This window comes from Sceloporus occidentalis, unplaced genomic scaffold (genome assembly GCF_023333645.1).
Source record: "Sceloporus occidentalis isolate IW3139 unplaced genomic scaffold, rSceOcc1.0.p SCAF_236, whole genome shotgun sequence".
NCBI lineage: Eukaryota > Metazoa > Chordata > Lepidosauria > Squamata > Phrynosomatidae > Sceloporus > Sceloporus occidentalis.
In genome coordinates this window covers 438,779-452,254 of record NW_028317216.1, presented here as the reverse complement: position 1 = coordinate 452,254, position 13,476 = coordinate 438,779, and the positions used below count along the sequence as shown (strand labels likewise).

The following is a 13,476-nucleotide window of genomic DNA, read 5'->3' as shown; positions in this document are numbered from 1 at the left end:
CATTTTTGTGATGTTGCAGCTAGTAATATGAGCCCAGTTGCATAGTCACAAAAGTGATCATTGGAAACTGTGACTCTGCTGCGGGGACAGTGGGAAGCCCCTTTTCTGTGCCTCTAACGACCTCTGACCTTTGCTTGCTGATGGGTTGCCTTGATCGATTATTATTTTGTTTGTATCGCTAACCATTCTTTCTCTTGTGTATTCAGTATTCATAGAACCGCTTGCTCTGCAAACCAAATAATTGCATCTCTACCGATTTATGTACCGATAGATATAGATTCTATATGTATGCTTATTATTAACCCATGTGTGCTAAAGGGGCTTATAATGCATTTGCCATAAAAATGGGGTTTAACAAAGTGGTAAAAGTGAAGCAATCACCGGGAACATTCCATTGTTGCCATGGTGACAACATCACTTTTAATGTTTTGTACCAGAGCTTCTTTCTACATAACCCCCAGAGTTTGGGGGGGGTTATATATAAAACGTGATCACTTGAAAAGTAGTCCCATCACAGAGCAAAACAATGAAATGGTCCAGTCGATTGGACGGTTTACTTGGTTGCTATGGTGATAAGACCATTTTTTCACTTTTTTTTATACATAGCCCCCTGTAGTAATCAAACGTTCTGTTTTTGGAAACTTGTCGTCATGTGACACAAATTTGAATCCTTCCGTGTTAATTTTTTGTTTTTTTTTGTTTTTGTGCCTCCAGTCAGGTAAACTGGTTTTGTAGACATTGCTGCATTTTCATTCTTACCAACTTTCCCACACCAGGTTACTGGGTCTATATTGGAGGCATGAGAAAAGGTAGAAAAGGGGGTTTGATGCAGACAGTGCTGGGGAGGAAAATTAGAAGATCTAAACACAACTTCTCCCCACCTAGAGATCAAAACATACTCCAAAGGGCCCAGCCGTCAGATTCCCTACCGGGAGCCTCTGGGTCGGATCCAGAGAGTCTCCAGGTAAGGATATACCTAAAGGATGCGTTGTTTGCACTGGGTACCAGAGGCAACATTGAAGAGTGATTGACCTGTTATGGCCTCAAGTAAAGCACATTTTGGGGGAAAAAAGATGTAGATTTTTAAAGTGTAGCAGGAAACTTTAATCCTCTGGATGCCTTTAAGTCCAGCACAAACAGCTGTTACAAAGGGTCGGAGATGGATCCAAGATATTTTGGCTAGTGATAGACGGTTGGGTGAGGGCAGGGATGGAGGGGGAAGAGCTATATGTCACTCCACCAAAAACTAGAGACCAAAGAGCTTCCTGGGGAGAACCTTAGAGCTCCCAGGTATGGTTACGTGGCTCCATGATGCACATCCCCAACACACACAGGTTATGTTGACCAGGCATCCCTTTTTTAAGGTTGGATGCACTTAGATGGCAGCCATTTATGATGGATAATTCATGTGTTTTTCCATGTGAAAACAGAAAGCTGACCATCCTATTTCAAATAAGGATCATTACCAGCAACAGAAGCAGTGGAGCCCGGTTAGAGATTCCATGAGGCTCATTTAAGTTATTTGAGCTTGTCCTTAAATCTGTTCTCATCTGTCAGTTCCAATAGATAAACGCTAATAGTAACCCTTGGGAATGATCAGCATCTCAAAATAACCATCAATGAAGTCAGTAAATAAATATTAAATTTATGGTAAAATTATGCGAACTGCAAGGATGAAATCACAATAAATAATATAACCCTCCAACAATTTATCAAAAGCAAATTTACTGCAATCCCAAGATTAGCTGTGTTTTTTTTTTTTTTTAATGCAGACTTGAAGAATAGAGTTTCCATAACTGTGGGGAGTCCTAGTCCCCCTATAATGGTGTGAGATGCATAAAAAAATAATGAAATCCCCAAAGGGTTAAATGGCAAATTATATTACACACTCCAAACAGCTGCAAGGTGATTATGCTAATTTCAGATTGTCTAGAATTCTTTCGGAATCCCTTTGATGTTTGATAAATAACCTCCTTAGGGGTTATACTAGGCGGAGGTGGGGGGTTGATGTGCGTCAGATGATTAAAAATGGGGATGGGGTATATTTTGCATACATAGTGTAAATTAAATTGTAATTCCAATAAATCTATAGTGCATCTGAAATAACATAGTTCTGAAGTTGATTCCCTGTGTCAATTAAGGGGTTAAATAAAAAGGACTGACAGCATGTAGATTATAATTCATTAATGAAGGAATTCTGCCACATTTGGGATTGCACTGATATATGCTGAACCACAGAGCTGACAATCCACTCCACGCAGTTTAGTCTAGTGGATATGTGATCCGGTTACAATGTTATCTGTATCATCGCAAATCTTGTTAAATATGTAAGAAACAGTTGGTTGTTTTTTTTGTTTGTTTTTTAAATGGAAACTATGTAACATCAAATTATGATGCCTTATTTGGAAATAGTTTTTAGTTAACCATTTTGAAGATATTTTGAAGAACGCACAAGTACAAATCTCTAATTTTTACCTTTCCGATTGCAGAAATAATGTAAGTTTAGGAATATTTTCTGTAATAATATTTGGTTTACACAGTTTCTGAGGACAGTTGGAATCATCGCACACTGTTGGGGCCGATTTGTAAAAAAAAATAATGTTTTGCTTCGCTAACAAATATTAATTCTTAGGTCTGCTCACCCGGTAATCCACAGATAATGAAATCGTATACAATCACAGTCGTTCTCCTGTATTAATACTTCATTATTTTGTGTCTAATATCTGAAATATAATTCACAGATTGCAGAGGATTGATAAAGTTCCTTTATCTTCTTTATCGTAGGAAAGTTAACAAGTGCTACAAGGGCCGGTCCTGTCCAGTAATAATACACTGCAGGCAAGTATGGTCTGTATAATTGTTTACTTTCTCAAATAAAGAAAAAGAAAGGGAAATTACTCATAGTGGAGAGGTAAGCCGCTCGGTTTAAAGTGCTGCATTAGTCACGCAACTTGAAACTCTGAACGCTACAACTTGAAACTCAAAATGCTAAATTTTTCTGGTTTTTATGTGATTAAACATTGAAAAAAAGAATAAAATGACCGATCTGCTAAAGATTTATATGATTTACATACCCGAGAGTTCCATTAACGTTTTGTCTAAGTGGAACAGCAACTTTAAATTATCGGCAGCTAACAGGTAGCTCTATGGCTGTCAGTGAACTATACAGCCAAAGACAGAATGAAGATCATGGATGTTTGTCTGGAGTCGCTGTCTGTTGGTTTCCATTGTGCTAAATATTGTGACATGATCTAAATGTTATAATTTAACCCTTCAAATACCTCTACATAGAAAACCAGATAAAATGCTCTTAGGACTTGGGAATTCTCTGGGTTCGACCCGGTGTATCCAGGTGAAGCCCTGATTCCTTGGGTCTCCTGTCAGTTCCTTCTTTTTCTGGGCGGGGTTGCAGTGTTGGTCACACCTACTCCCTGCCCACTTCCCTCCCATTCCCTGCCCCTTCACAAACATATGGTAGCGCCAACCAGGCCTGGACTGGACATCTGACACACCGGGCAAATGCATCCCATACGGCATGGAACCAGCAACTGGATATGCCGGGCAGCCGCACCTACATCATCAGGTGGCCGCTGGCCTTAAAGTGCCAGGACCAACTTGTGGTCACCAGTCTGGACCAGGTGTCAACCATGTTTCATATAGTAATAGTGTCTACTGGTAATGAAGGATGCCACCTGTTATTTTACCATGAGGTGGTACAAAAGTCTCTTTTGATCAACAATAACCATATAATAGCCACATCATAACAGTATTTTGGGGGGGAATCAGTAGTGTTTGTGGAACATAACAAAAATGGCTTCAGGAAACCTCAAGTGCTACAAAATTATAGCTGGAGATCAGGTCGCCCAGGTTCTAAATCCTTCAGTGATAGAGTAACGTCCATTAAATATAGGAAGTGTGTGTTCCAAACCTAATAAAAGGTTCTTCTTTGCACGGAAGAAGAATCATCTTAATTATTAATTAGTCTGTAACAGTGGCAAAGTCGTCCCAACGAGAAGCCGCGTTGCTTCTAGCTGGACTTGGGTTATTTAACATGAATTGCCTTGAATGCAGTCGGTGTGGTAAGGAGTCACACAATTTACTGCCATTCAAAGCAGTTAAATCCTTTAGAAGCTTCTACTCCCTATTGTGATTCTTTAGACTTTTTATAGGGGTTTAATGTTGGGTTTTGTTGTTTGTTTATTTACTCAATTTGTGACCATTAAATCTGTGTTTCTTCAGCAAACTACCTTTTTATGATTTTTTTTTTCTCACAAAAACCGGTGGCGTAGAACAATAGTTAATCCCGAAAGAACAGCTTGTGTTGATTAAAGGCTTTACAGCGCTTTGTGTCTTTATGCTTTCTCTTCCCCACCCCCTCCTTTATACCTCCTTCCGTTTCTCCCATGCGACATTAACAATAAAATTAATACTTTACAAAAAAAAAAAGTCTTTTATTTATTTGCTTTTTAACTAAAATCTCATTATTCACAGCGATGGTGCAGGGAGGAGCGGGACGTATATTCTGATTGACATGGTGCTCAATAAGATGGCTAAAGGTGAGCTTCAATAGGCCTGATACTTTAATTCTGATATATGTATGTGGTTGCCATGGTAACGGGGGGCACTCTGTAGAAGTCAGTCTTTGAATACAGCCTAGCTGTATTCTTTTTTTTGAAGGGGGAGGGGTACTTGATGCACTATACTCCAGGGGAATCTTGAATAGATCCTTAGTCACAAAAAGAAAAAAATAAATAAATAAATTTAAAAAATTATATATATATATATATATATATATATATATAATAAAATTAATAATAATAATTATTTTAGCGGTCTGGGAATTTTGCTGGTTGCTTTTTTCAGTGCATAGTGATCTGCTACAAAATTTATATGATAGATTTATAATTATATATATATATAGCTATGTTTAATATTATATATATATATATATAATATTAATACCACATTTCATGGCTTTTTAAAATAAAACATATACTTCATATGTTTTGTTTATTACATTGCGATATTCTCTGTATGTTTCTTGCAGAAATATAATTTAATATGTTCTGGTATGCTACTTTTTTTTATTGTGATATATATATATATATATATATATATTGTTATTTTTGTTAAAAACAAATGAACACTTATCAAAATTACCCACTCTCTCTAAACAAAAACAAAAAAACCCAGCAAAAAATCCTGCAGATTTGATTGTCTTCTTCTGTAACAGGAATAAAACCAAAATCCTATGGGCCTCAACCATGAGAATTACAACATCTTTAAAACATTAGTCAAATTGGTTTCAGTTCCATTGTACCAAGAAATGGTGGACAAAAAACCGCCGCTCTTAATATATACTATTTATGTCCATACAAAAGTAAAAGAGAGGGATTTTTCTGGCTTCAGTCATTCAGCCATTTTTTCCCCCTTCCTTTTTTTGACTTTTTTTCTTGCATGATCACTAAAGAATGTCATTTAATGACTCCATTGTACCATGTAATGTCAAATTCCATTTTACGTGTGTGCTTAGTCTTGCACAATAGAAGACAAGTCATGTGAAACTGGTCGAAGAAAGGAGTCACAGAGATATTCTTCTAAGAGTGGTGACCGCCATTTTGTGCGTGACCTACTCCCCTCTGCCAGTGGGGGTGTGCAATTCGAAATCCGCTGACCTGGTGCTTTGGCTGTAGTCTAACTGAAAGATCAAAGGGCAAAGCGGGCATTTCAACCCTGCTGAGGTGGGCCTTTCCCAGGCTGTCACACTGTGAGGCAACTGAAGGTTTTGTTCTATGGCGGACCGCGGCCCGGTCTGTGGGGCCTGCGCTTCCTTTGTTTGGCCTGAGAAGTTTCAAGCTCAGGTTCAGAATCTAGTGTTCATCAAGATGATCAAAGACCTCAAAGCCTTGGACATGAAATCTTTCTTTTTCCTTTTCCCCTTTTCTTGACGACTGAATTGTACAAGTACCAAAGAATGCCATTTCCAAAGCCTTTATATTGAGTGCAGGCTCTAACTTCAGACTCCTTCATTCGTACACATGATAATGTAAGTGCGCTTTCAACATGGACCCAGCTGCAAGACCCACATTTAAGTATTTCTTCTTCTTTTTTTTTTTTTTTTTTTTTTTTTAATTTAAAAAAGGGGCTTTTAAGGATTAAGGTATTCAGTCTTTAAAAAGCACTTTAAAGAATAAAACTAGAATAATTTGATTTCTTGTTCTGTGGTTTGGTTTTAGTTGACAATGAGAGAAAAAAAAAGGAAAATAATACATTTCTCCAGTGGGAAAGTGGAAAATAAGATTTTTTTTTTGTACATTATTTTAAAGAATTTCATTTCTACAGTAACTTTAAGAATATTAAAGTCTGCATTTGTCTTGGTCTTAATAAAAAAAACAAAAAAAACTAAGAATATAAAAAATAAAAAATCTAAAAATGTAAATATTTTAAAGAGCACCAGAGTCTTATAAGTGAATGTTTATACCGTGTATTTATATTTTAAGAAGTTAAGATACCCTACCCAAGTTTTCCTTGTAGACTTCTGACTGTTCCCTGCTTCATACACATTCTCTTCTCGGTGTAACATTCCATCATGGAATCTAATGTATAATTTAGGTAATTTTAGCACGTTCTTACATCGCTCTTCGTAGCACATTGACGCTTGCTTTGCGATTTCCTTATAAAACTACAGTTTATGAAGAAATCACATCTCCAGATTTGAAATTGTTTCAAGTTTTACCCGTCTTTTTCTTTTTCATCTCCTTCTAGACCCAGAAGGGGTTAATATAGTTACTAAGTAGAGTCAGTCCAGTAATCCATGTTGATTGTCTGCATCTGCAGTTTAACGTTTAGCCTGTTGTGTGGCAAGGGAAAAAAAGAAATAGGGTGCTAAACTGCCTATCTAGCACTGAAAGGGTTAAATATTTTGTATTGTGTATTAGGGGGGAAAAGTATAAGTGCCCTAGTATTAGATTTGAGGTTAACGGTGTTAATAAAGTCACTAGAAATTTAAGGCAAAGGATAGCTTCCTTATGTATGTGTATAAATGAAAATGTATATAAAAAATTGTGTTTCGGTTGTTTAAATAAATAATGTGTTGTTATTTGTAGCAACTTACCGATCATCAATCAAAAATCATATGCAAGGTGGCAGGTCCAGTGTTGGACACGTACTTCTAAACACTAATGATGTGTGTGTGTATATATACAGTCTATATATATATATATCTATATATATATTTACACACAATTGTTTTTATAAGGGTGATCAATATTTCAACTACTATTTCAAACTAAAGACTTTTATCAAACTATTTATATTCGCTATATATACATAAATGTGTATAATATATACCATATAAATACTTGTCGGGTCCCTTTAACTCTATCATTGCCAAACAAGCAAGTGGTGCATTGCAGAATTGTGGTGATGCTAAGATTTTTTCTATATTATATAGATGTGTCCCAGAGAAAATCTTAACCCTTCTAACGCTAGGAAACTAACCAATGTTAGTGATCCATTAACTCTTATCTTTCAATATGCTTTTCATCCTCCCTGGCACACAAAAGGTTAAAGCTCAAGCCAATAGCTAATGATGGTAAATAGCCTAAGGTGGACTTGCGTGTGTCAGGCCAGTTGCAGCTTCATGTGTCCCGAGCTAAAGTCTGCTGAAACCACACAGTACACAGCCTCGATACCGACTTGTGCAGCAGACTGGCTATTATTCTGATATATTTTATAAGAAGATTATGATAAGTCTTATGTTGTTATGCATTTATATACCATTTAGCAGCCAAACTGCTTGGCAGAATTCATAGGGTGTGCAATGAAAAAAATCCAATCGTTAAACGTGGAAAGATACACCAGAGCAGCAAGATAGCGGCATCGTTAGCCAAAACTATGGATTGGCCATAAAAATGCAGAACAGGCTGGCACGCTAACAGGAAAGCTGGCAGTGAAAGTCAGAAGTACAGAAATAAAATATATTTTCTTGCGCACGGATATAACCATCGAAGTGGAATAACATATTTATTTTGTTTTTGAGTGATACTAAGTTTATTACAAAAAAACTTTCTTAGATCCTTTGGCCTATTACCTATTACCACCTATGTGCTCACAAATTTGAATGTCAGACTTCTAGAACACATTCTGGAAACCTTCTTATGGTAGTAGTTGTCTTATCTTTTGCTGTTCCTTCCACTGGGCGGATTATAACACTTTTATAACTAAGTGTATTTATTGTGAGCACCACCCTTGTCAGTTATGTGTCAAAGTCAAAGTTGGACACATTAATTAATTTTAATTTAATTTAAATGTCAAGTCATGTGACCCAAGAACTCTTAACAGCTTAAAAGTGTTCGTATGATCCCTTTACATTGAATGCATGTGATAGCTGCATGGTCCCTTTATATTGAATGCATGTGATAGCGGTATGGTCCCTTTACATTGAATGCATGTGATAGCGGTATGATCCCTTTACATTGAATGCATGTGATAGCTGCATAGTCCCTTTAAATCGAATGCATGTGATAGCTCTATGGTCCATTTACATTGAATGCATGTGATAGCTGCATGGTCCCTTTACATTGAATGCATGTGATAGCTGCATGGTCCCTTTACATTGAATGCATATGGTAGCTGCATGGTCCCTTTAAATTGAATGCACATTTTAGTTTTTATTAGCAGGATCCCAACTCTCAATTTGGGAATCTGTTAGGCTTAAGGAGGTGCCTCTTACTTGTTTTGGCCAGTGGATTTTTGGCCATCACTATCATTTCACCTTGGCATGCGTGTTTTCCAGAAAAGGAACCTTTCCAGTAATTGAGATGATAAAGATAGCCAATTGGGTGCATTTATTGGCCAAAGTAAGCTGCTAAAGAGATCAGATGTGTCACTATAAAATACAGCTATGCATTCGAAAAAAGGCTCGCCAGACACGCACAAGAACTGCCGTTTAAGTATGAGATGAAAGAAGATGTCTAGTGATTGATAAGAAAATGTCTCAGACAAAATTGGTTATCGAAAGTGTCAAAAGCAGCAGAAAGTTCTAGGGATATGGCAAAGAATTTTAACCTTTTCATTTGGCAGATAGAATAAAAGCTACTATCTCCTTTCTGTCCCTGCGGAATGTGGGGCTTGAAGAAGAGATTCAAGTAGGGAGAAGAAAAAAAAGACGTGAATAAAGTGGAACGCACAATTCTCACAAAAGGAAGAAAGGAGAAGGGAATTTTGTTTTTAGAATGTCTTTTAGAAATAGAAACAAGAAACAAACAAGAGCTTTTTTCTCCTGCGTAATATTCTGAGACATTCCAGATATTTTTACAGAAATTCCAGCGGAAACGTTACATTGCATGTAAGCATGTTAATAAGCATGTTAATGTAGCCTTCCAAATGCTTCTATCTACTTTACACGCATACATGACTACATAACATATAACATACAGAGAATGCTCGGAAAACATGTTTTATGTAGTCATTCGTGGACTTGGTTACTAAATATCTAGCCCATACAATAACAATTGTTATGTTATATACTACATGGTATGTCCCGTCTACCCATTGTACAGCTCTACGGAATATGATGGCGCTATATATAAAAATAAATAATATTAAAAAGGAGTATGGTGGATGTTTTGTGTCAAATATTTAAGGTTTTAAAGACATAAGGAAGATTAAGACATCATCCTAACGTACAAAAGAGAGGATATCCCATAGTGGTATAAAGAAGAAAGGGGGTAAATTAGGAACAGCCAATAAAATAAAAATAACCGCGCAAAAATGTGTTCTAATTTTTCAAGTTTGTGATTTATATGGAAATTTGGGGCTTTTTTTAAGGCACAACAAGAAAGATAAACAATCAAAGAAGATTAGTTCCGCTGCGAAGGAGCATCAATGGGTGTATGACAGGGTAGAATATGGAGAGAAGGAAGACAGGTGGTCCCAGCAGCTGCGCTTGGTTAATTTTATTACGCCGCAGGGCTTAGTTCAGATCTGAAGGTCCCTTCTTCAAAGGACTACCGGTTCCTTCACACCACTTTTTAAAATGTGATGCAGAACATGGGAGAAATGGGTGAAGTATGAAACAAAATGAGCAAAGCACAGGAGAGCGTTTGATCAAGGAGACCATTAAGCCATGTCCATTTTCTTCACCTTTCCTTCTATAAGGACATAATTCTATGCCAATGGGGGTTTTTTTCCCTACCAAGTCTCTGCGGCAATATTAACCACTTTTTTCCTGAGCTATTTGTTTTCCTCTATAGAACTTTAAGATTGCTATTAATGATTTAGTATAATGACAACAATCTTGTATCCCATTCTATTTAGACACAGTAACTTTGTAGCAATTTCCTTGTATTTGCGGCTCTTTGTAATAGCCTTCGCATAAAAAATTGTTCTCTTCCAGCACACAATAGACAAACCTGTCTCGGGGGCTTGCCTTTTTTTTTTTGTTTAGACGCTGATAATAATCAAAGCTGTTCTGGTTTTTTTTTTCTGTACGAACATCACAATTCCATCTCTCTACCTCGTCCACCGAGGCCTGAATTAATATTTTTTCAATTGGAGTGCTGTCCGAGGGGAAGCTGCCTGAAAGGAGATTGACAGGGTGCAATGTGGATTATCTTGTGTTCTGAACTCGGTCTAATTTGTGGCTTCTTGCAGGTGCTAAGGAGATTGACATAGCTGCCACCCTTGAGCACTTGAGAGACCAAAGACCAGGAATGGTTCAGACAAAGGTACCATCAATATATTCATTGGATTTCAAATATATTAATTCTGTTCCCTCTGAAATCGGTTCTTTGGTTAAATTAAAAGGAAATTCCCTCTGAAATTGGTTTCACGGTAAAATCAAAAGGAGGAAGGACAATAATATAGAGAACAGGCTGATTTTTTTTTTTTTCCTGAACCTCTAATAAGCATACCCAAGTTATTTGTATTTTTTTTTTTCTTCATTTGCAATTGCTTTTAATTCTCTTAGGCCCGTGGTAAAAATCCATAGCAATTAACCAAAGATAAGCTACAAAATGAAATTATAAGGTTCCTACAGCTAATCAGAAAGTGCAGATCAAGTTCTGATGCGCAGGATGTATTCTTAATTAGAAATTGCAATCTTCGGTTCAGGATATGCTTACGTAGATCCTCGCAGACGTATTATTGTAAAACAACACAGCATTATTCCACAATAATCTCTCATTAATTGAAATGAAAGATTAATTCAATAAATTACTTTTTTTATGAAGATAGTTAAAATATAGGAAAACGATAAAATTTTAAGACATCAGTTCTTTTCAATATAAACATAATTTGGTGATAATACATTCCAATTCCATATTCTATCCATCTTTCGAACGTTCATTCGTGGCAGTCTAAGAACCGCCACATTCCAGATCATCAGTGATCCTTCTTACCCCTATAAACCATTATATAAGTTATGGTGGGTAAAGGTGATGGAAAACCCTTCCAGTAAAATTAAGGGGGTAGTAGAAGCATTATTAAACACTCATCTACAGACAACAGACAAGTCAGAAGGCTTGTTTTTCCCTCAGAAATCTCATGGAGCTGCCACAACCACAAGGGATTCTGGGTAGGCGCATGCAAATAAGGTCAACGATTATCACTTTTGCCTCTATATCCACTTTATACATGGATCCCTTGATTTCACTAATTGACTAATTGACAAGCTTTGGGTATTATGGTTTTGGAGAACATCCCCGTTAAATGATTAAGCCATAGATGCCTTTAGAAAACTCAAATTTAATGTATCTTTTACCCTTTTATTTTTCAGGAGCAGTTTGAGTTTGCCCTGACGGCTGTGGCGGAGGAAGTGAACGCAATACTAAAGGCGCTTCCACAATAAGTATTTACCCCAGGAAGAACCCCAGAGGATCTCTCTCATCCCCCTTTTCCCCATCAGTCTCTATAATGTTTCTTGGAAATTGTGACCTGGTGTATCATGTATTGTAGCCTCATAGATGATCTGCTGTCCAACCTTATATCTTCTGCAAAAGGTCAGCCGTTCACCGCAAAGCAGTGATAAGGAGGAATTCGTCTTAACCTCTCTGGCCAACATAATAAATCACAAATCATAAAGAATTTAAAAAAAAATCGAAGGAACGGGATGCCCAATTCCACGTTGCTTTGGGAATAAAAATTGTTATTCACCCCTGTCCAAAAACAAACATTGCCATCAGTAGTCGTGTGTGTGATAATTGAAGTAGTTTCTGTATTTTAACTGAAACATACAGGTTTTACTTTGGCCCCCCGTGAAATCATATGCCGCAGTGAAGGATGATTCAAGACAGTAATCAGTCTTAGCTCCTTAGTAAGAACGGGATTGCAATGAGTTCTCCATTATGCTTTGATTTCAAATGTAGTTTCCTCTCCATAAGCAGATCTGAAGAAGCACAAGTGAGAATGTCCAGTGAAAATGATGGTGTATTCATCATCGTGAGCATGGATCAGGCATACACAGAGTGTAACGTATGTTCCTGCAGCCCCTGTGGCGCACTTGATGCCTCTAAGGCTACTTGGTGCACCACTGGTGCCACTAATGACATCTGCTGCTAATAGCTTCTATAGTTATTTTGTTACCAGGTATGTGTAACATCTGTTATCACATCACTGAATTGGTTGTGTGCAAAATGGCACCTTTCACATAATTATTCCAAAATATAAACAAGTTCTGGATTCACACGATTATCACGGAGTCTCCAGGTGAAGCCCTGCTTCCCCAGTTCTTCAAGTCATTTTCCTCGAAGTGGCGAGGCGTGTAGCTATGCCCGCTCACCCACTCATGTTCTGCCTATGTTCACCTGACCGCCACTCACATTCCCTGCTACACAAGGCATTCTGGATCTAACTCGACCCCCACTTAAGGCTAGCCCGACCCCGGCACCGGCACAAAGCTATCCCTCCAGACGAGGGAGAGCTCTGTGAAGCCTGCCAGGTATGAACATCCGCAGTGGCATGGGCTCCTAATCTTGGAGGTTTTCTCTTTCCTCTTTTGTTGGATGCCAAATATATAAGCTGTGCTGACGGAAGGGCGGAATAATAAATGACATATTTCTGCAGAAGCTACTTTTTCTCCAAGTATTTTCTTTAGTAAGGAGATCTACCCACCTCCTACGTGGTTTTTTTTTTGTATGCCTGTCTTGGGCTAAGACGGCAAGGGTTACTCCTTTTTGGGGTGAGACATTGCGATTCGGATGTTAGATTCACCCCACTATTCATATAGGTTATATTGCACATTCTCAGGCTCACGTGGGCCCTTCTGTATTATGTAGGATGTGGGTCACATAATCCGTTTACTGTACTACGTCAGATAATAAGGGACTATTAGTATTAAATGACTGATTTCTGACTTGAATTATACTTTCTTTTTAATGTATGAACTGAAATGTCCTTATGTTCATTGATTTCTATTAATTGTGGTAATGAAATAAAACTTTTACCTAGACCAATGTTTTCATTGATTTTTGGAGT

General features: G+C 37.4%; 1 protein-coding gene across 1 annotated transcript in view; it reads left to right on the top strand.

Annotated features, from left to right (window-relative positions):
• LOC149276500 (receptor-type tyrosine-protein phosphatase N2-like) overlaps positions 1 to 11,851 on the top strand; it is a 259,787-nt gene extending 247,936 nt beyond the window's left edge. The window contains exons 13-16 of the mRNA XM_089503564.1: positions 2,785 to 2,838; positions 4,492 to 4,556; positions 10,657 to 10,730; positions 11,780 to 11,851. Coding sequence (XP_089359690.1) covers positions 2,785 to 2,838; positions 4,492 to 4,556; positions 10,657 to 10,730; positions 11,780 to 11,851 — 265 coding nt within the window. The remainder of the gene's footprint in view (positions 1 to 2,784; positions 2,839 to 4,491; positions 4,557 to 10,656; positions 10,731 to 11,779) is intronic.
• Positions 11,852 to 13,476: the final 1,625 nt, after the last annotated feature.